General features: G+C 40.3%; 1 protein-coding gene across 1 annotated transcript in view; it reads left to right on the top strand.

Annotated features, from left to right (window-relative positions):
• The first annotated feature begins 240 nt into the window (after nucleotides 1–240).
• The window catches only part of LOC125293799 (potassium voltage-gated channel subfamily KQT member 2-like), a 34,695-nt gene continuing 13,290 nt past the window's right edge, over nucleotides 241–21,645 (top strand). The window contains 14 exon segments of the mRNA XM_048241928.1: nucleotides 241–578; nucleotides 9,248–9,338; nucleotides 10,492–10,618; nucleotides 11,377–11,552; nucleotides 11,837–11,962; nucleotides 12,394–12,504; nucleotides 12,668–12,763; nucleotides 12,921–13,015; nucleotides 13,536–13,598; nucleotides 13,953–13,985; nucleotides 19,098–19,177; nucleotides 19,180–19,272; nucleotides 20,424–20,471; nucleotides 21,042–21,059. Of these exon segments, the coding sequence (XP_048097885.1) occupies nucleotides 301–578; nucleotides 9,248–9,338; nucleotides 10,492–10,618; nucleotides 11,377–11,552; nucleotides 11,837–11,962; nucleotides 12,394–12,504; nucleotides 12,668–12,763; nucleotides 12,921–13,015; nucleotides 13,536–13,598; nucleotides 13,953–13,985; nucleotides 19,098–19,177; nucleotides 19,180–19,272; nucleotides 20,424–20,471; nucleotides 21,042–21,059 (1,435 nt within the window). The 5' untranslated portion in view covers nucleotides 241–300.

The following is a 21,645-nucleotide window of genomic DNA, read 5'->3' as shown; positions in this document are numbered from 1 at the left end:
TTATTTAAGAGGCTGCGGAATCCATTTAATTAATGAAGAGGTTTTTTTTAATCCTATTTGTGTTGGCAGTTTCTTTATGTTGGCTGGAGCATAAAGATTAAAATACAGCGCCTGTCAGATAGCTGGTATAGGCGCACCGATAAAGGACTACCCATTGCAGTTTCGCATAGGCATTTCAATTGGCTTTCCAGTAGAGAACAGCGAGCGACAACTGCACTGTGGAACACACCCCAGTCCGGTAATGCCTCCTTCGGATAAGGAGTTTCAATCTTCCCCGTCTGCATTTCCGTGACTTTCGCGATGGTGAAAAAATCCGCCAACGGCGGAGTCTATCCACCCGAAGGCGGGGAGAAAAAAGTCGGCTTTGTTGGACTGGACCCAGGCGCAGCCGAGACCAGCAGAGACGGAGCGCTCCTCATAGCGGGTTCGGAGACCACTAAGCGGGCCAGCATCTTATGCAGACCCAGACAAGGAGGGAGAGCCAATAAGAGAAATGCCGGCTATCGCAAACTACAGAATTTCCTCTACAATGCTTTGGAGAGACCGAGAGGCTGGGCGTTCATATACCACGCTTATGTGTGAGTACGAGACCGTGTTCATCCCATATTTAAACCATGATTCCACGCAGCTGACGCCTGTGCGGACATTAATGTGGGGGAATCATGAATGAAGTGATGCAGTCATTAACCGCGCACAGTGGTGAAAGTTTGACGTGCTGTTGACCAGTCGACGTACCCATCTGCTTTGCCGCATATAGCCCCTTTTAGATGTGATAAGTGTAGGGCGGAATATATTGCCTAAAGGATATATCTCCAACCATTAAAAAGTTGCTATTTCTAAGAGTATTTGTGTTTGAAGATCGCATTTTATTATTTGCGTAGAGTACCTTTGTCGAATAACGTTATCAGACCCTCAAATAATTGTGAAAAGGTCGTATAACGGCTATGAAGTGGTTAATCTGATTTCTGGGTAGATTTTGAAGCCACTGTGTATTTCAGACTTCTTATCGCCACCTGAGGGGTAACATAGCCCATATGAAATACGCTTGGTGTTTCAGCACTTGGTCAGCTCCAGTGCTGCGCTGTCGCACACGGTACACCATGCGTATGCTTTCAGTCACACACACCCTATGCCTTGTCTCTGTTAGATCAGCGCGCTCTTACGCACTGATCATCCCTGAACCGACACCTTCTCCCATAAAACATCAGGAGCCCTCAAAATTACTTTAGATTACCAGGAGCAGCCATTGAAAAGAAAAGGGGAGCTCGGCTTTTACACCCGATCTAACAGTATTGCTGTCGCAAAGGTGCCCCACGCCCCCTACCCCCCGACAAACTGCAATGGATTTTACGGTTACCGCACTGCCAGTTTTACTTGCCAAAACATCACATTTGGGTGAATTTAGAAAGTATTTTACAACTTTTAGACAGGTCACATTTCACATTGATTGTTTGTTTGTATCTTTTGTAGTCCTGTTGTTGTCCTAGATCCAAAAGTCTAATTTAAAAACAGATTTTTGTTTCAAATGCTGAGCATAAATGTTTGGATTGTAACTGTTGTATTAGACTTGAACAGTCATTCTGTCCCACTGAATACGCTTGTTGAGTTCAGCAGCTGAGTGAGATGTGGTTGATAATAATGACACAATGGCTTTTAGGGTTGTCTCAGCATCTCAGATTCAGTATAAACTTACTTTGTGGCATTATGTGTGCATCATACAGTACTGCATATTGTGTTATGTTAAATGTTTTTGTTTTTCATCCAAATCTCACCTGAGATATGTTCTGCTGAAGGCATAGTCACATGTTTAAAGTGCTAGAGTGAAACTCTTGCAGCAGCAGCAGCAGCAGCAGCAGCAGCAAATGCAACCAAGTGTGCAGACCCATTTATGGACAGAGTGGAGAGGAGAGCACAGACATGAAGAGATCATGTCAGTGTTGCTTGTGTACTTTTCAATTATTCCAGACAGGTTGTCATTGAAAGCCACTGGACACTGACTGCAGCCCATACAGACACGCTGCTAATTGCACTGAACCTGATCATAATTGCTTCCTGTTCGCTCAAAGTCACAATGACTGGGCTTGAGAGCTTCTTACACTATGCCTCCATTTCTGCCATGTACTTTAGATAAATAATTTATATAGAACACTCAGCCCCCATCTTAATCTCCGCAGGCTTGTCTCCCTTCCAGAGATGCATGTACTGTAGAAGAGTGCAGCGTACCTACCCTTTCTCCATCTCTCTCTCTCTCTCTCTCTCTCTCTCGATCTCTCTCTTTCCTGACACTTTCTCCACTGACTCTTACACCCCCTCTATCTTTTCTGTACGCCCTCCTCCTCCTATTCTAGCAGGCTCTAAATACTGTTATGCACTGACAGAAATACAACTTTCACTCTCCTCTCCTAGTGTTGGGGTGTTACTGCATTATACTGCAATCTGCTATGGTCAGCTCCTGCTGATGGCTGCCATACATGAAGTAATAACCTACCAGTAGTCCTGAGGCCCTGTGTGTGTGTGTGTGTGTGTGTGTGTGTGTGTGTGTGTGTGTGTGTGTGTGTGTGTGTGTGTGTGTGTGTGTGTGTGTGTATGTGTGTGTTTGTTAGTGTTCGATTGGAAGCAAATACACAAGATCAATACACATAGTCCCAGGAGAGATGAGGCCACACCCCTACTGGAAATGAAACATTATCTATTAAGCATCACAAAACTTCTGTTTTTCTTTCTGTCTTCATTTAGCCCAATCACATGGTTGCAGCTGAGGATGGGACATTGGAATAGCCCCCAACCCCCAGTTTTGCCCTTGCCATACTTACAAACCTATAGAAGCAGGAAGACATTACATCCATCAGAGGCACAGGTGTGCCATGTAATCTGTGTTGTTACAAGCATTCTTGCATTGGAATCAAATACAAAACAATACAGACATGGAGCAGGTGTGCTAACAAGCTAAAAGCTATCCCTGCTAATGTCATCACCGTCATCACATCTTGATCGACTGGGAGTGATGTTTACAGTACACAGTGCACACTATAACCCACTGGCCTACACTTACCGCCCTAAACTTCACTCACAGTTTGGGTCACGGTACATTACTACTGTAACCTGCATGACATGAGATACAAATCCAGGACCACAGACTTCTGGTCTGGTGGCTACTGTCACTGCTGTGTCCAGAGAGTTAGGTTACACAGCAGGCCACTGAGCAGGCTGATGTGCATCTCTTTGCCTGGCTCCTCAGGTCAGAAGTCAGGGATGGTCAGAAAGCCGTTGCTGAGCTGGTAGAATCATCAGGAAATCAATGGACCCTGATGAGCTACTGATGCACTGGTACCCAATTTTGGGTTCCGAAGTCTTTTTCTCCTTCTCAGCTGTCCAGACTAACAGACCCATTTTTATCTGTCTTGAAAAGCCGGAGCTCTCAGCTTTTATAAGAGAAAGTGTCAGCTCGATGGGGAAGGCGCAGGAGAGCACAGTGAGATGTCATGGTACTTGATTGTGCAATAGGGACCAATGGCAATGCCCATGTATCATAAGATACACTCACAACAATATACAATTTCCCACAACTTTTGTTGCCTATTTTTTTTCAATTTTGCTAATTTGTTCCAGCACTACTAATATGCTATATTTTGTACTTTGTGCAACATTTATCCAAGAGGGTTTAGTTAGTATACAAAATGTGTCTGTTTTCTTTCTATTCTTTGGTTTCTGAACTATGAGCTGCAAACAGACAACTGGCATTTGGATATTCATCTCCACACTCCCTCATTTCATTCCTTTCAGCTCAAACACATTTGTATGTTTGCCAGAGTCTCCCCCTAACTGCTGATGCAAAGTCCTCAACATTTGGCTCCCTATGCTCTGAACTCATTTTTGATTAAAATCCTCCCAAGACACTGAGATTCTTTTTTTTTTTGGTGGGACGAGAACTGATTTATTTTTCCCTGCATAGAAAAGTGCCTGTGATTCTGGAGGTTGCCACAATGTCCCTATAAATTCCCCTTTGAGAAAACTCCCCAACGTGTTTAGTGTGCTTTCGCTTGTAGGTCCAGAGTGAGAAACGCACGGCATCTTTTTGGCACCTGCATTATTTTAGGCTCTATATCTATTGACGTCTAAACTAAGTTGGGCGGTATCGGTTGCTATCTAAATTGGATTTATCCCCCATGCTACTGCATTTCCCCTCATTGCAGCACATGCCTGACAGAAAGGTTGTTGAGTGGCTTTCATTCCTGGGATCCATTAGTCATAGCCATGAGATGTACTATACAAGAGCCATGGTAGGATGGACCTTAAATCGTATATACTGAAGTAGACATTAACCTGTGTGTCATTCATTCTGATTCATACTGTACACTGAACTGTCAAATCTAGTTTGCTTTAACAGTTTGCCCAGTTGCAGTAATAGTTTTTATTTCATGCCCTGCATGATTCAACATTTTAGGTTGGATTGGTAATAAGATTAGGTCTACAGGTAATACGTTTACTGTAGGTTTACAGCTTCTTGGAACTATTTGTCGAAATTGTCTAATTTTTGAGTTCGGGAGAGATTCAACCATCAAAAACCATTGCATTTGATGAAGGAGAAGACAGATTTTTGTGACATAATGGAAAGCTTGGAAGATTATCTATGCTGGTACAAATGCCCTAAAATAGATTGCACTTATACCCATTCATATTATTTATAAAACAGACCTGTTAGCGACTACTGTTAATTAACTGTACTGTAATTATTGGACCAGGCACATCTTTTTTGCCTTTTCTTAGTTTTCTTTAGTAACATCACATGTATTTTACACAGTTATCTTTTTACTGTTGCATGTTTTATGTAGTTTCACAATATTATTATCAACAATATCATCAAAGGACTCCAGCATGCTAGCAAGCTTTTATAGGAGCCAACTATACTGTTGTTGGTATTTTTGTATACCTTTTATTAGCTAGCCAGTTAAAACAAAACTCCCTACTGTTGCCTTAATGGAAAACAAGAGATTAGCTTCTTAGTGTTTTTTCATATTTAGTGGAATAAGACGTGCTGTTTCATAATAAGAATCTGCAGAATAATTACCATCAGTGATCAGGCTACAGGAGATTGATGTGCTTTATGTCTGCTGTCTGAACAGACTTGATTAACATAAAGAAGAATTCCACATTTTCATAGAAAATGTATTGGCTGATGTATTTATTTATGTATTTTACTAGGCAGAAAATAGAAAATATTCCACCCCAAGACAGACCACACTGTACACGTTTGCAGCTCTACCTCAAGATCTGAGTTATTTTTTACTCAGACATGACTAATGAAGCCTTCGGGTTCCCACACTCATTCCCAGGAGTGTTTAAAGTATTAACTAAGGCAGTTCCAGAAAAGTTCCGGAGCTGCTGTGTGTTATGAGGTCAGTGAGGAAGCCTTGAGAGAAAAAAAAGAATGTGAGAATGATCGATCAAGCACACGGCCAGCACGGGCATCTCTGGGCTCTACTGAAAACCACTGCACAGCAGCCTCGTCAGCACATCCAGCACGACTCACACAACTCAATTTGCGCGGAAATCTGAACTGGAAATCAGCACGAGATCACTTCTTACTCTCAATCCATGTACTCCAACAATCTGATGCAGCGCTCTGCCCCACTTTATCTTTGAATTGATGTTTTCGATTTTTGGCAAAACCCACTGGAGACAGTTTCAAGGTGAATTTCAGAACTAAAAGTTATCTCATGGGGATGATTGGCTTGAACTCAAAACCATTCCTTTGTCAGAGAAAATGGTAGCTGTTCTTTCTTGCTTTGTGTGTGTGTGTGTGTGTGTGTGTGTGTGTGTGTGTGTGTGTGTGTGTGTGTGTGTGTGTGTGAATGTGTTTTTAGAAGAGGCAGGAGGCCAAAGGACCAGGTCCTTTGGATAATATATGCAACCCAGCACTTCAAAGCATCAGCTGAAATGTGTGCCTCATAGTGGGGCTTGCAGGCCATCTCCATTAGGGCAGACTGGATTAGTTTGGAGCAGCCCTCTCCTGTGGCTCCAGCTCTCACTTAAACCTTCACAGCCTTCCAACCTCTTCTCTAATCCCCTCGCTATGTAGTCCCAATACATTTTCACCTGCTTTTTTAACACACACACACACACACACACACACACACACACACACACACACACACACAAGTTTGACTTTTTCAGGCTGTTCATTGCGTTCTTAGACCACATTTGGCTTATTATAGCTCTACCACAAACGCTACTACAACCCTTTTAAGTCAACTCCTGGTGATATGAAAATAAAAAAATAAAATACCTTGTGCATTAATGGAGCATTCCTGAACAATTGCCTCACGTTTGACCTTTGGTTTCATGCTTGTGTGAGCTGGACAGTTTCCATAAGGAAGACAAATACCTTGCTGAAGAGATGCTTAATCATGTTCCATTTACGGGTGCTGTGGAGAAAGTGCAGATGTGCACAAACTGAAGGCCACAAACTACTTAATCAATATAATCCACCTCTGCCAAAGCATTGGACAATTAAAGCAATGAACTGGTGTTACCTTTTCGTATGTGCAAACTGCAGCGGATTACTTTATAATGTACCAACACGCAGTTCTCACAGAATGAAATAGCATAGCCAGTTATTGCTGCTTGAATTAATATTTTTTTCCTAGGTGAGGTATTTGTAATTCATTCATAAACCAAAATCTTTCCTGACTTTGGTTAACAAGCTTGCCAACAGCAGATAACTCAGTTGATATTCTCAGCGCACTCATATGCCAACTCATAGCACAACATGCCAGGAGATCTCTCAGTGCTCTTTAATCATCTGGCCTATAGCCCGACCCGTCTCGTAGCAGCAGTGTTTATGTCCGAGTAGTTTCTGGCCCATTGAGGCTCCCTGAGCTGCTCTGCCCCTGTCACCCCCTGCAGCTGCCCACAGGACTCCCTGGTGGCTCCAACTCTGGACCCGGCCTGACCCGTGAGGAGTACAGCAGGTCGCCAACCAAGCAGGGGATGATTGGAGCTGGACGAGGTGTTATAAGTCAAGGAAAAATACACAAACAGATGGAGGCCATGAGAAAGGCTGAGAGAGGCAAAGAGGAGAGAAATAGATGATGATGATCAGGAAGGTGACCGGGAGAGAGAGAACTATGCAAGGAGCAAAGGGAAATCAAGTGTTGGGTTTAAATGGAGATGACAGGAGCCTGGGGAGGTGACATAGTGGAACGAGCAGATGGGGTAAGTGAATTTGGGGAGTTGTTTTGGAACCAGTTTAGAGGAGAGATGAATAATGGCTTCACAGGCTTCAGGGTTTTTGGCGGTAGAGATAAGCTGATATTTATCACTGTTGTTCTGAGCAGGGCTCCTGGGTGGGTTGAGCTGCTGTTGTGAGAGGGTAGAGGAGGACGATGTAGGGGGATCATTTGAGCTCAAGCTTCATGCTGCTCCAACGTCAGGGAGGTATAAGTCAAGTCAAGTCAAGTCACTTTTATTTATATAGCGCTTTTATATGCACAGAGTGCAACCCAAAGCGCTCACACACAAGACATTGACACAGACGACAAAAGATACCGGACAGAGTGGCGTAGTCGCCAGCGTACCCGTGCGTGACACCAAGACATAAACAATTTCATAAATAATAAGATAACATTTTGAATAGTGATTATTTTTGTCTTTTCCTCATCTGGCCTCTATATGCAGTGCATTAACATTCCTGATTGACGACAGCATTCCTGATTGACATCAACATTTCATTTCTGTGCAGGTTTCAAGCCTAAGTGACAGCAAGTCACCAGACTGAACTCTTTGGTGTAAAAGCAGCCCTTTGGGCCAAGGGGAAATATTCAGACCCTTTCAAGTTTTCCACATTTTGTTATATTTCAGACTCATCTTGAAATGGATTCAATTCGGGGTTTTTTTTCTCATCAATCTACACACAATACTCCAACACTCCACAAAAAATCAGATGTTTGGAGTGTTTTGTAAATTTATAAAAAAAAAATCTGAAAATAAAAGTCTGAAATATTCCATTTACATAAGTATTCAGACCCTTTGTTATGACACTTGCAATTGAGCTCTGGTGCACCCTACTTCTATCAATGGTCCTTGAGATGCTTCTACAACTTGATTAGAGTCTATCTGTGCCTCAATTAATTCATTGGCCATTATTAGGACAGGCAGACATCTCTTTATATAAGGTCTCACAGTTGATGGTGTATGAGTTGCCCAGTGCTCTCCGTTCCTGTGGTAGTTTTGGGTTGTTTAAGAGGGGTCTAAAGACATTCCTATTCAACATGTACTTAGTTGTTTAAGCGCTTATATGTTATGGTTTGTATAATATTGTTTTATTTTCATTAGGCTGTTAATTAATTTGACATTATTGTTTATTATTGATATTCTCCTTATGTAGTCTTACCATGTCATTGTTTTTATATTATTGATTAAATGGACAATATTGTTTTATTATTGCCTTTCCCCTCATTTTCATTGCTTATTTTTATTAGGCTATTGATTGAATTGATATTGTTGATATTATTACTATTCTTCTTCTTATAATATTTGACCAACATTCTAATCTGTTCCCTGTTCAATTTTAAATATTGTTGTTTTGTATTTATGTGTCGCTTTGGACAAAGGCGTCTGCCAAATCCATAACCATGTCAGAGTGAAAACCAAGCCACAAGGTCGAGACAATGTCCGTAGATCTGCAAGACAGGGTTGTGTGAAGATTGTATATAAAGAGATGTCTACCTCTCTTAATAATGGCCAATGAATTAATTTAAGCACAGGTGAACTCTAATCAAGTTGTAGAAGCATCTCAAAGACCATTGAAGTAGGATGCACCAGGGATCAATTGCAAGTGTCATAACAAAGAGTCTGAATACTTATGTAAATTGAAATTTTCAGACTTTTATTTTTTATAAATGTACAAAACACTCCAAACACCTGATCTTTTGTGGAGTGTTGGAGTATTGTGTGTAGATTGATGAGAAAAAAAATGAACTGAATCCATTTTAAGATGAGCCTGAAACATAACAAAATGTGGGAAACTTGAAAGGGTCTGAATACTTTCCGGTTGCACTGTATGTCCATAGACTCACATACCCAATGGTACCCATGTTATCAGTGGTAATGAATCAATAACCATCTGGTAATGCCTACATTCATGGGTTGCCATACGTTGTACTTATGTAAAGTATAATTGCAATGTAGTGTGCTTGGAGTAGTATGGACGAATGTTGAAGAATGCATCTGTATGCCTTCGTTTCAGATTTGTGCTGGTATTCTCCTGTCTTGTGCTCTCCGTGTTTGCCACGATCAAGGAATTCAAGAAGAGCTCAGAGAGTGCCTTATACATTCTGGTATGTACAATCTATAGGATGTGAGCTTGGATTGTGTGCGTTTGTATTGTGTATTTCATTAGTGAGTTAGACTGGACCTCTGTCCTACTTTTACAACAGGTATATATAATACAAGACTTGATGAGTTAGCAAATATATGTGTCTTGTTGCAATATCTAAATTCTGCATGCTTTACATTGTTGTCAACATTTGTCTTAATGTATTCCAAATGATACCTGTGTGCAGGACACCCAAAGATGTTTTGTCTTAGCAATTCTTTACTCAGGGAGAGATCTCCTCAACCACAAGAAGTATACGTATTGTAGGCTAATTAAATCAATAGCCACTGCATCCATGCCTCTGCATTTGTAAGTGTCATCTGAGCTACAGTATTTCAGGGACCAAACAGTCGACAGTATGGATTTGTTGACGTTCAGGTAGGAAAGGAAATCTGTCCTCACAGTTCAAATGGGAAAGCATACATGCCTCAGTCACTTGCACGGAGTTTGTAAGCAAATTAATGTATCTAATTTTATTTAAAGACATCCTAGACTGAAGGGAAAGATATGCAAGTTTTTGTACCTTAATATTACAGCTTCAACGTTATTTTGATGGTAAACTAACTTGTAATAGAGAGAATTATGTGCCTTCCCAACCATAGCCTACCCACCTATGGAGAACTAGCTTTGTAACTTCGCTCTGCCCCGACCGAGAGAATCATATGAATTGTTTTATACCAATTGTGGAATATTTGTATGAAGTTGTAATATTATCTTGTCAAATACTCTGCAACTGTAGGGGAGCCCAGTAGCGCACAAAAAAACAAAACTGCATTGGATACCTTTAAGTTACCAAGATGGTGTACATTTTACCAAGCATATCTAGTCCTTTAGAATGAATCCTGTTAACATGACATCTTTTAACATTTTGACATATTTTTGGTACACTAAACGTTGATGCTCTCAGCTTTAGAAATACGTCTTAATGTATGTAGGATAATATCCATATTCTGTGGTTAAAGAGGGTGAATTACAGAAATGAACTGTGTACATGTAAGTACATAAGTACAGTGTCAGCATCTTTACATAGGACATTGATAGTTAGTGTCCAGTCAAGTTTGACTGTACTTACTGTGCCAGTGTTTGTGTACTAGTGTTGTGTCTTCTGACTGCAGGAAATCGTGACCATCGTGGTGTTTGGAGTGGAGTATATTGTGAGGATTTGGGCAGCAGGCTGCTGTTGCCGCTACAGAGGATGGAGAGGCCGGCTCAAGTTTGCCCGCAAGCCCTTCTGTATCATCGGTAGGAGTGCTGGCCACTTCACACTGTTACCATGCTCTTCCTGTTATGTGGTTCATTTTATTTCCTCTCTTGTCTTTATGCCCTCTTTCTCTTCCTTTCTCTCGCTCACTCTATCTCACACACTGTCATGTCTCCCTCTCCTCTCTTCCCCTTCAAAATCTTTCAGTTGAGACAGTTTGCGTAGTTCTACTTTTTAAATGGTACATTAACTAAATACTGGAATCAGACACTAAGTCTATCATACTAAGGTATTCAATTTAAACAACATATGTAGTTTTTGCTTAGAAATTAATTTATATCACGTATCATAACAAGTTCAGTATGTAAGATAACAGACATAAAGGCCCAAAGATGCTCTGTCATTGACGTTGGATTCGAGTGCTGGAGGCTGTTTGACAGTGTTCCATCATCAATCAGCTGTTTGCCAATCAGGTCTGCTTCACATTGGCAAAGCCAAGTCAGCTTTGGCAATCAGGACTGTTTCACATCAGCAGAAAGATGTGATTTCATTAATAGATAAAGAAAGCATTCTAAAGCAAGAACTATTACTTGCTGCAAACCTTCTGCAAAGCATAGAAGAATGTATCTGCTATGCTATGGTATCATAATAATGCACTGGTGAGAATGTGTATCTCAAACATGCACTTAGCATATTAATAGGTGTTGGAATTCTACTCAAGAGTCGTGTGTGTGTGTATATGTGTATGTGTGTGTGTGTGTATGTGTGTGTGTGTGTTGGCTACTGTGCTCCCATGTAGACATGATGGTGCTGATTGCATCCGTGTCAGTGCTAGCAGCCGGCTCGCAGGGGAATGTTTTCGCCACCTCTGCCATCAGGAGTCTGCGGTTTCTGCAGATCCTGCGCATGCTCCGAATGGACCGTCGCGGCGGTACCTGGAAACTTCTGGGATCTGTGGTCTATGCACACAGCAAGGTAATGCTGTTGCACTGTGTGGGCTAACACACTGTATGTGTCTGTATTCCAACAACAAAACTAATGCAGCAACAACACATGCCCAAAGCCAAGCACAAACTGCACTTTGAAATAGCATGCTCATACTGACATGGTGTAATACTTCTGTTCAAGAGAAGAATTAAACGCAGCTATTGAAACAGTTAAATACATCATCTGAGCGTTAGATATTCTAACTTTATAACAGTGTTTGAAATGATTCCGCTCTTGGGCATTTTCTCTCTTGTTCCTCCCCATCTCTGCAGGAGCTAATTACTGCCTGGTACATCGGCTTCCTGTGTCTCATCTTGGCGTCCTTTTTGGTGTACTCAGTGGAGAAGGATGACAACGAGATGTTTGAGACATATGCTGATGCGCTGTGGTGGGGCATGGTAAGTAATTCCCTCCACAGCAGGCCTCTGACTGGAAGGGAAGGGAGGCTCCATCTCCCATCAGCGCACATTAAAATAACTAGGTTAGACTGGAGGCGCCTACTATCTCCTATAGCCTCAGAGGGGTTACAAAAGACAGTAATGTTTGTCTTGAAATAAATGTTGAATTTAATTTCTCTTTTTGTGTAGCACATCTTACTCCCATAAAGCAAGTACGAAGGCAACAGGAAAATCTCCTTTTTAACACTGGGTAAAACTCAGCTCAACTGCGAATCTCATTTGTCTGAGTAAACCCAGGATAAGGGATATTAGCTGGAGATGAGAAGAAGAGACCAGGCCTCTCAAGATACAGCTGTTTCTGACATTGTTTCAAGTAACCATCAGTCACTTTAGAACTCATTCAAAATGTTTTGCGAATCTCTCCATCACAGATCACCTTGACGACGATAGGCTATGGTGATAAGTTTCCAATAACATGGAATGGGCGACTCATCGCTGCAGCCTTCAGCATGATTGGTGTGGCCTTCTTTGCACTTCCTGCTGTAAGTTGTGCAAAAGGTTGAATAAATGAATAGCAATTTGCAAAAATGAAGGACATTTTGTGTACTGAACACTTTGTATGTGAACAGATGGTATAAGGGCTGTTTTTGAGGGACTTATCTTGCCCTCTGTTTCTCTCTCTCTCTTTGGCCATGCATCTGTCAGGGTATTCTTGGCTCTGGCTTTGCTCTGAAGGTACAGGAGCAACACAGACAGAAGCATTTTGAGAAACGTCGAAATCCAGCGGCAGGCCTGATTCAGGTAGGCTTGACCAGAAATATCAAACTAGGACATTCTGGCATTAGCTTAACTAACTGCTTGCATGGTATGCTATTGCAACATTCAACATTTACGTACAGTACGCATCATTTCTTTACTTAGGTGTTGACAGTTTTGGCTTTATTTATTTTTTTACTAGAGTGCCTGGAGATTTTATGCAACTAATTTAACTCGAACAGACCTTTTCGCAACATGGGACTTCTATGAGCAGAATGTATCTGTTCCAATGTACAGGTAATAGAGTGGACGCCCTCCTCCTCCACACCTTCTTGCATCTGCAGGCTCACTTTCAGCATTTGTAATGGACTTCTATTAGTATAGATTTAATCATATAGGAAATCAGTTTCATGGATTTGTGATCAAGTTTACTATTTCCATTAGTATTTCCATTAGTATTACTGTAAGAGAACATTGCCTCCCTAGATTCTCATCTGAGAGAGAGTTTGAGTGTACTTTATCAGTTTATGAGAGAAGTGTGATGGACTTGGTTTGTTTCTTCACATGTTTTCAACCAACAGCCTCCGCGTATAAAGTGCACTCAGGAATCTGAAAGCAGTTATGAGTTAATGTAGTTACTTACATGTATGTATTACATTCTATATAGGCCACAATGATGTAACCCAGAGACAAGCATTCTGGGAGTGGACATAGACTAGGTGTAAGAGTGGGGTGCTGATTAGGTTAGGATGTGTGTTGCTTTAGAGGCCTATAGGATGCTGACTTTCTTGACCTTGTCTCCTCCAACCACATCAAGGCTCATCCCTCCAATCAATCAGCTGGACCTACTACGAAGTCTGAAGGGAAAGACTGGGTTCAGGTTTGAATGAATATCCTTTCAGAGAAATGTTTTCTCACAAATATTGCTGGTGGTTCAGTTCAATTCACTTGGCTTAAAGGATAAAACTCCTTTACTATTCTATGACCTCCAGCATTTATGAAGTATAAACTTCAGTTAGTACGGTTAATCCGCTTCCTCTGAGGGTTTTAAGTAGTCTTTTCATTCTCAAGGTTCTTTAATGTCAATTCTAATGTCAATTCTTATAGTTATAAATCATATGTAATCTGTAATCAATCAATAACTAGTTGGCAATTGTCGTCTTAGCTTGTTAAATTACAGTGACACAGGTAACTCTGACTATCTTCGATTTTCTTTTCTGTGGTTGCCTCATAGGAAGGACGCCCAGCCAGCAGAATCTTCTCCAAGGTCAGTATATCTCTGGTTGTTTGCATCTTTCTTAGAGACTACTACACCAATATATCTGTCTGAAGTGACTTGCTATGCAGTAAGGAATGCAACAGAAGGAAACTCCTAATAAAGGAGCCATCTTCATATACTGTATAGTACCGGTATTGAATGACTATGATGCCACTTTGACCAGACATAAAGCCATGATAGCTGCATAGCCGTTTGCTAGTATCAGCACAGAGTACTTTAAGTGCACGGCTAAATGCAAACAAATAAGCACAAATATATAGCCAATATTTCTTTTATGCATTTCATATACTGTTACATATGTATTCTTTATAATAAGCATGGTAGGTGGTTGCTGACTGATTATACCTGCTTTGGACTAAGGCAGCATTGTATCCAGACAGAAGACCAGAGACAGCAGCCATTAAACATCATTAAAACCCATCTCCTTTACTACAGTTGAGAAAAGGCACTGTAATGAACACAAATGACACACAAACAAAACACTGAATCAAGATACAGAAGCCTTCTTCAGTTTAATGTAATTACAAAGAACAATACTTAGATATACTGAGATTGTAAGACCACGATAGGTCATTAAACCACCTATCTCTGAATGTTAGCAAGTGCCCATTACACAAGCCTGTATTTATCGGATAATTCAATAACTGTACTACAGTTATAGAATAAGCACAAAAAGAAATTGGCTAACAAGCAACTCCGCTCTATTTATAATATGGAGCACACTACCACTGGATGGGTTGTTATCGTCCAATTTTTAATGGATTTTTTCACACCCTGATATTTTAACCTTTCAAGAGCTATCTAAAATATTCTGGTATCAGCACTGGCTTCACTGTATTAGGAGAGTAGACATTACGCTAGCACTTTTCAGATAATTTTGAAAGTCAAGCACCTTTTGATATTTGATAGGTTCACTCCTCGCAGCAATTTATTCATGACCACATCATAAAACATATTTTTCCCAATATTCTCATCAGCACATTGTGGTTGTGCATTTGACATGAGAAAAGCTATATAAGGGATATTTTTGTCATATTCTATCGCAATCATCGGACATATGTCTTTTTGTACAATAACTACACTCAATCATCGGACATATGTATTTTTGTACAATAACTACACTTATGAAACTTTCTTACTTTTCACTCACATTGTCATGTTCTCATAACCATTTTTGATCTATTGTGACGTTTCATAGCACACAGTGCATTACCATTATTTTGGTATTATTTGGCACGATACCATCAATTATCCATCCATGTACAGGGTCACCGTCCAGTTCCTTTTTACTAATCAGTATCAATTTCAGCATCACATTTACAATGCTGTCCTTGTGTCTCTGTCACTGCCCACTGCCTCTCATGAGCAGTAATGCGAAATCACACTCAGCTCAACTCTGTGGGTGCTGCCCCAGAAGCCTTAGGTACCGTTGCACACAGATTACTAACATCTGCACGTCTAGATGGCTCTCAAGCACTTGGGTCTGTTCTGTATTTTCTCTCTCTCTCTCTTTCTATTATTTCGCCCTGTTAATCATGTTCGCCAGCTCACATAGTAACTGATTCGGTTCCCAAGGGGAGAAGATAAGTCGTAGAAGCCAAACTCTAGCTTTCCATTGTCTGGAGTTTATTTCAAATCTATGCTATGTCTCCTGTCTAGTACTCTCTAGGCCCTTATACGTTGTAATGCCCAAATGTTTTCTTACTTTGCTTAACTAAAGAGTGTGCTGTTTTAGCCCATTGTGTACAATTATCCATCATTAAACACATATTGTCAGGACCCTGCAGTAATGTTATGTGCTGCCAGTGGTCCTATGCTTGCTGAGGTACTTTGACAGCCTCTGCATGTCTCTCATCTAATTCCATCACAAATGTTATTCACCTGCCTTGGGGTCAACTTTTTCTATTATGTGTCAGAATACACAGTGCCTATAAAAAAAGTATTAAACCCCTTGGATATTTCCACTTTTACTGCTTTTATTTATGTAATCTTGATTAATTTAATTTGGCCTTTTTTTTATAATATTTTACATAAATCCCTTCTTTAATGTCAACATGAAAGCAGATTTTTACAAAGTAATGTTAATTAATTGAAAATATATGATGCAAAATAAGTGAGTGCATAAATATTCACCCCCTTCAAGTCAGTATTGAGTGGATGCACCTTTGGCCGCAATTAAAGCATGGAGTCTGTGTGGATAGGTCTCAATTAGGCTTGCACATCTGGACACTACAATTTCCTTCCGTTTTTCTTTGCAAAACTGCTCAAGCTCTGCCAGGTTGGAAGGGGAATGGGTGTGAACAACCTTTTTTAAATCCAGCCACAGATTTTCTATAGGATTGAGATCTGGGCTTTGACTCGGCCACTCAGAACATTCACCTTGTTGTTTTTAAACCATGTCTGTGTAGTTTTCGCTGTAGGCTTCGGCTCATTGTCTTGTTGGAGAGTAAATCTTCTCCCAAGTTGTTGTTCTCTTGCAGACTGAATCAGATTGTCCTCCAAGATTTCCATATATTTTGCCTGCTGTCAAGAAGTATCCCCACGGCATGATGCTACCACTACCATGGTTCAAATTAGGGATAGTGTGTTTTTGGTGATGTGCAGTGTTTGGTGTCCGCCAAAAAAAGCATCTAGTCTGGTGGCCAAAAAGCTTACTTTTGGTTTCATCAGACCTATGAACCTTCTTCCATTTCACCTTGGGGTGTCCTACATTTCTTTGGGCGAACTTTAGATTTAATAAGAGCTTTACCACTCACCCATAGAGCTTTGATTGGTAAAGAACCTGCTTAAGCTTTTAACTTCTTCAGAGTTGTCATAGGTGCCTTGGTGGCCTCCCCCACCATTATTCCTCTTGAACAGTCACTCTGTTTGTGGTGACAGACTGCTCTAGGAAGATTTGCACATTTGCCATATTCCTTACATTCCTTAATGATGGATTTTACTAAACATCAGTGACTTGAACATTTTTCTGTATCTATTCCCTCACTTATGCTTGCCAATAACCTTTTCTTATTTGGTGTGTTTTTGTTTTCATGGTGGAATTATAGCCAGGAATACTGACTCACCAGTGACTGGACCTTGCAAGCGTCTTCCACTTTCACTGCACTCAGGCGATCTCCATTTTACTAATTGTGAGACTATTAGCACCAATTGGCTGGACCACTGTTGATTTAGTCACTGACTTTAAAGCTGCAGTTGGCAAGATTTTTTTGATCATATTCACTGAAACCGACACTATGCTCCGACAGAACAACATAAATCAGCCGGTTTTAGAAAAAAAAAAAAACGCACTTCTACCCCCACCTAGAGTCTGTTATTTGTTTTGCAAAAATCCACAGCTGCCGGTTTTTCTGGTCCAATCAGAGCAGGGCACTGAAGAGCACAAACTCGATGAGAGGGTGCTCGGTGGTAGCAGGGGAGGGGCATGAGAGTTGTAACCATTCAAAATTTTGGCTAAGTCCCCTCAATCTGTCAGACTTGCCAACTGCAGCTTTAAAGGAAATGTCTTTTGATTTGACATTAAACAGGGGATTTTGTAAATTATTGTAAAAGAAGGCCAAATTAAATTGACAGAGTTTATTCATTAAAGCAATAAAAGGGAAAATATGCAAGGGAGGTGAATACTTTTTATAGGCACTGTATATACGTTTTTGGAACCAAGTGTAATACCAGTGAAGGATTAATGGCCATGATCAGCATCATCATTAAATTCAACTCTGACCTCAAGATAGGAAATATACATATTTTTCTCTATGCTCTTGGAACTTTTTCATTTAAACTTTCAAGTCAACTCATCTCCTAATGATTCTTTACAATTGCATGCTGGTTTGTGTCAAGCATGACTAGCAAGTTGACAGAATTGAATAATATTCTTTTTTCCTTGTCCAATTTGTTGGGAGATATTGTTATATCTTGCCATAACCTGGGGAAAATGGGTTATTTCCCGCAACAATAGAGACTCCCAATACTGGAATAAAATATCATCATCAAACACATCAATATTTCTCTTTAAGGAAGCAGGCATATAAGTGCAACATATGCAATGATAGGCATAATAATCATTTCCTTTCTTAAACCTCTCTGTTATACTGCATTGCTAAGGCTGCTGAAAGCTGCTGGCTTCTTATAGCAAATATTACATTAGCTTGTTGCAATTCTAACACTTCTCTAATTTCAATCCACTAATTTAAATATCGTTTTTAACATAAGTTTTGCCCATTCTTGGTGTCTGAATGACTAAATGACAGATGCGATGTGAGCGACTAAATGCACTAAATATGTTTACTTATTGAGAATTGGGCATAGCTAATGTAGCATGCTTGTAACCATTTAAATATATACAACTATATACGACTCACAATCTCACCTTCGTTCACCCTGTCCATATCTTAAAACCTGACCCACCTTGATACCCCATTTCATCACAAAAAACAATCAAATCCTTTCTGAAACATAAATGACCAGCCCATTTGGAATGGGAACCAATGGCTGAAAGATAAATGCAGATAAATGTTTCTTGCTGATGGTTCCCTCTCACTGGGTGCATGCGTAGTGCTGGGGTCTGACCAGTAGATGGCAGAAGCATTTCATCCCTATCCTGCTTGGATATCTATGGCCCATTGGGCACCAATGGACACTGAAGTGTATTTCTTTGTCTTGGAAATCACTGCACAACTCATTATCCCTTGTCATTTCACTGTGTCTGTGATTACACAGGAAAACAAGGCCTTGCACTTACCTCCTGTGAGAAACATGCAAACACTGCCTCTGTGCTCATTTTGACTCACTAGATACAGTATATCTGTATGTCAAGAGAGTGAGCCACTTGGGGGGACTTTACCCCCGAAGTGTGATGCAGAAGTCAGCACTTTCACTGTTCTCGTGTATGAAACAATTCCTTTTGCTTAGTCAGCCCAAATGAATCACACAAGGGGGCATGCTTCAAAGGGATCCGTTCTAATTTCAAACCGTGAACTCCGGTATCTAAAACAATTAACATTTTACTCGTTGTTACTCATAATGGGTAGTGACTACGTCCCTGGACCTGTGTAAATTTCACACATGGTCTGTGTTTTGTGTGCCCCTTTCCACTTACTGTAGCCGTAAGCCCAGCCTTAAAGATAAAGTATTTCAGAGTCCCTCCAAAAATGTGAGCGGCAAAGAAAGCAAGACCCTGGCACGGAGGAGGGCGTGGAGGACAGCCCGAGCAGAGTAGCCAACCTCGCCAAACACGCCTTCCGCATCAAGGGCGCCGTATCTCGCCAGAACTCTGAAGGTCAGTAAAGAAGGGGCATGTTCAGTCTTCTGTCATCTTTTCGGGCTTATAGCTGCTGCTGTTGTTGTTGTTGTTGTTGTTCTTGTTGTTCTTTTATTTGCTTCACATCAGTGTGTGTGTGTATTTGCCTTTGTGGTTGTGCATCTGTTTGGTGTGTATTTCCATTGGAAATCTCTGCTTCTGAAGGCTAGGCCAGTGAGCAGTAGAGAGGCTGCCTGATACTCTTCAGAAATAGCATGCAGGCACATTAGGCCTCTTTCTTTCACAAAACTGTGAATTTCACCTGGTTTGACTTGTAGGAATTTAATAATTTCTGAACCTTTTTAACCCCCCTAACATAAAATAAGCATTATACAGAACTATTGGACTTTCATTTCTCTTCTCCCATTATACCCATTCCAGTCTATGAATTTGAGAGCATTCTGGATCACATGACGCACATCATGTCTTCCATTGCCAGTAAGCCACAATGTCACAGGTGTATAAAGAGATGTATTAAGTCCTAAATTGCCAATGCCTTGTTGGAGCAATGTGTTCATCTGACATTAATGTGCTTTTTTTATGTTAAACACTCAGAGCACTCACAGTTCTTTTTCAAACTATTTGCTGCGATGACTCAAGGATGATTTGGCTCGCTTCCAACACATCATCTAATTACAGTACTTCTCCTCTAAGGAAGCACACTTTTTATGAGGAGAAAATTATGGCTGAGTCATGCATTGTGATTTTTTACTTACTTTTACTTTACTTTTGTCAGTTGAAGGAATTATATAGGTCTATCATACAGTGTATAGGTGCTATATACAGTAGGTCTCAAGTTTCTCATGTTACCTTCTGTGCTCTACTTTTAGTGCATTCGTCATGTCATCACAGACAATTGCACATTTTAGACAAGACGTGAACATGATATATAAGTAGCACTGAGGGCACAAGGAATTATCATATACACATACACATACACATACACATACATACACATACACATACACATACACATACACATACACGTACAGTACACATACTCACACTCACAGCAAGTGAGAGCAATGACTATGTGGCAAAGGGGCATTAACATTGTCTTTGACTTTGACTACTTTTATATTTCCATCTTACTAAACTTACTGGTTACTTCTCTCTGCCATGTACTGAAGTGTTGATTGAGCTACAGGATGAAGACTTTGGAGTGAAGAGATCTCCAGGTTAGCCTCCAATTTCATCAATAGTAGGAATATGTGCAATTGATTGAGTTAAAACTGTTGTATGTTAATATATGCCTGCCTGAGCCTGGCAGACCTTCCTTCCACTAATAGACCTACAGTTAACATGGCACAATGAGTTGATTAGATTACATTCTTTAAAGTTTCATCAAAAACAAAATCATAAACATCAATAATAAGAAGGTTATTTATATTTATATTTCATATATATTGTGTATATATATATATATATATATATATATATATATATATATATATATATATATATATATATATATATATATATATATATATATATATATATATATATATATATATATATATATATATATATATAACTAAAATGTTAGTTTGGATTTAAATGCCTTCCTTACTGTTTGTTATGAAACGAGCCAAACTACATGAACCTGTTTATACATTGATCTTCAGTAGATCAGAGATCTTTCACATTTAGTACATTTTCATATACTGCAGTGATCTTATTTTCACCACGTCTGATATCATTTCACAGTATTTAACCACTCCTCTCTTCTATCCTCTACATCCATGCAGCCATTGAAGGTTTAATAAGTAAGAGCTGTCTGTCTGTCCAGAGAACTAAAATAACACTAACGAATTGAGTTAGATACATACACTTTCTCTTTATAATTATAGTGCATGTTATGTGTCACTCAAAATGGCTGAGCTGAACTGTCGCATCTGAGAGAAGAATCACTTCACTTTCCACCCTTGGGCAACACTGACAGACTAGCAGATGACTTCCTGCTGTCAAAGGCATTGGGATTTCAAAGAAGCCAGCTGACTCAGCCGCAGAGGCAGAGTGCACTCTTAGTCACCTGCCAGGTGGATGAGTCACCTGTCTGACAGTGGTGCCTGATGGTGCACAACTTTTTCTGTCAATCATGTGCTTGACATGCTTTAAAACACTCTGTTGTGCCTGAGGGGGGAAGTGGTGTCTGCGGCCCAACAGCCTTGACTTATCTGGCGTCAACAAAGCAGCATAAATCCTGAAATGTTGTGGCATGACACCTTAGAGGACCACCCCAAACATCCACTCTACTTACAGCCTAGGGTTTGTTTTTTTACAGGAAGTGGGAAGATGTACTGTATATTTTGTGGCGTGGGAGCACAATACCTCCCTCTAGTGGCAGTTGCA

This window comes from Alosa alosa, chromosome 4 (genome assembly GCF_017589495.1).
Source record: "Alosa alosa isolate M-15738 ecotype Scorff River chromosome 4, AALO_Geno_1.1, whole genome shotgun sequence".
In the NCBI taxonomy this organism is placed as follows: Eukaryota; Metazoa; Chordata; class Actinopteri; order Clupeiformes; family Clupeidae; genus Alosa; species Alosa alosa.
Note: the sequence above shows the minus strand (reverse complement) of the source record. Positions and strands in the feature narration are given on the sequence as shown.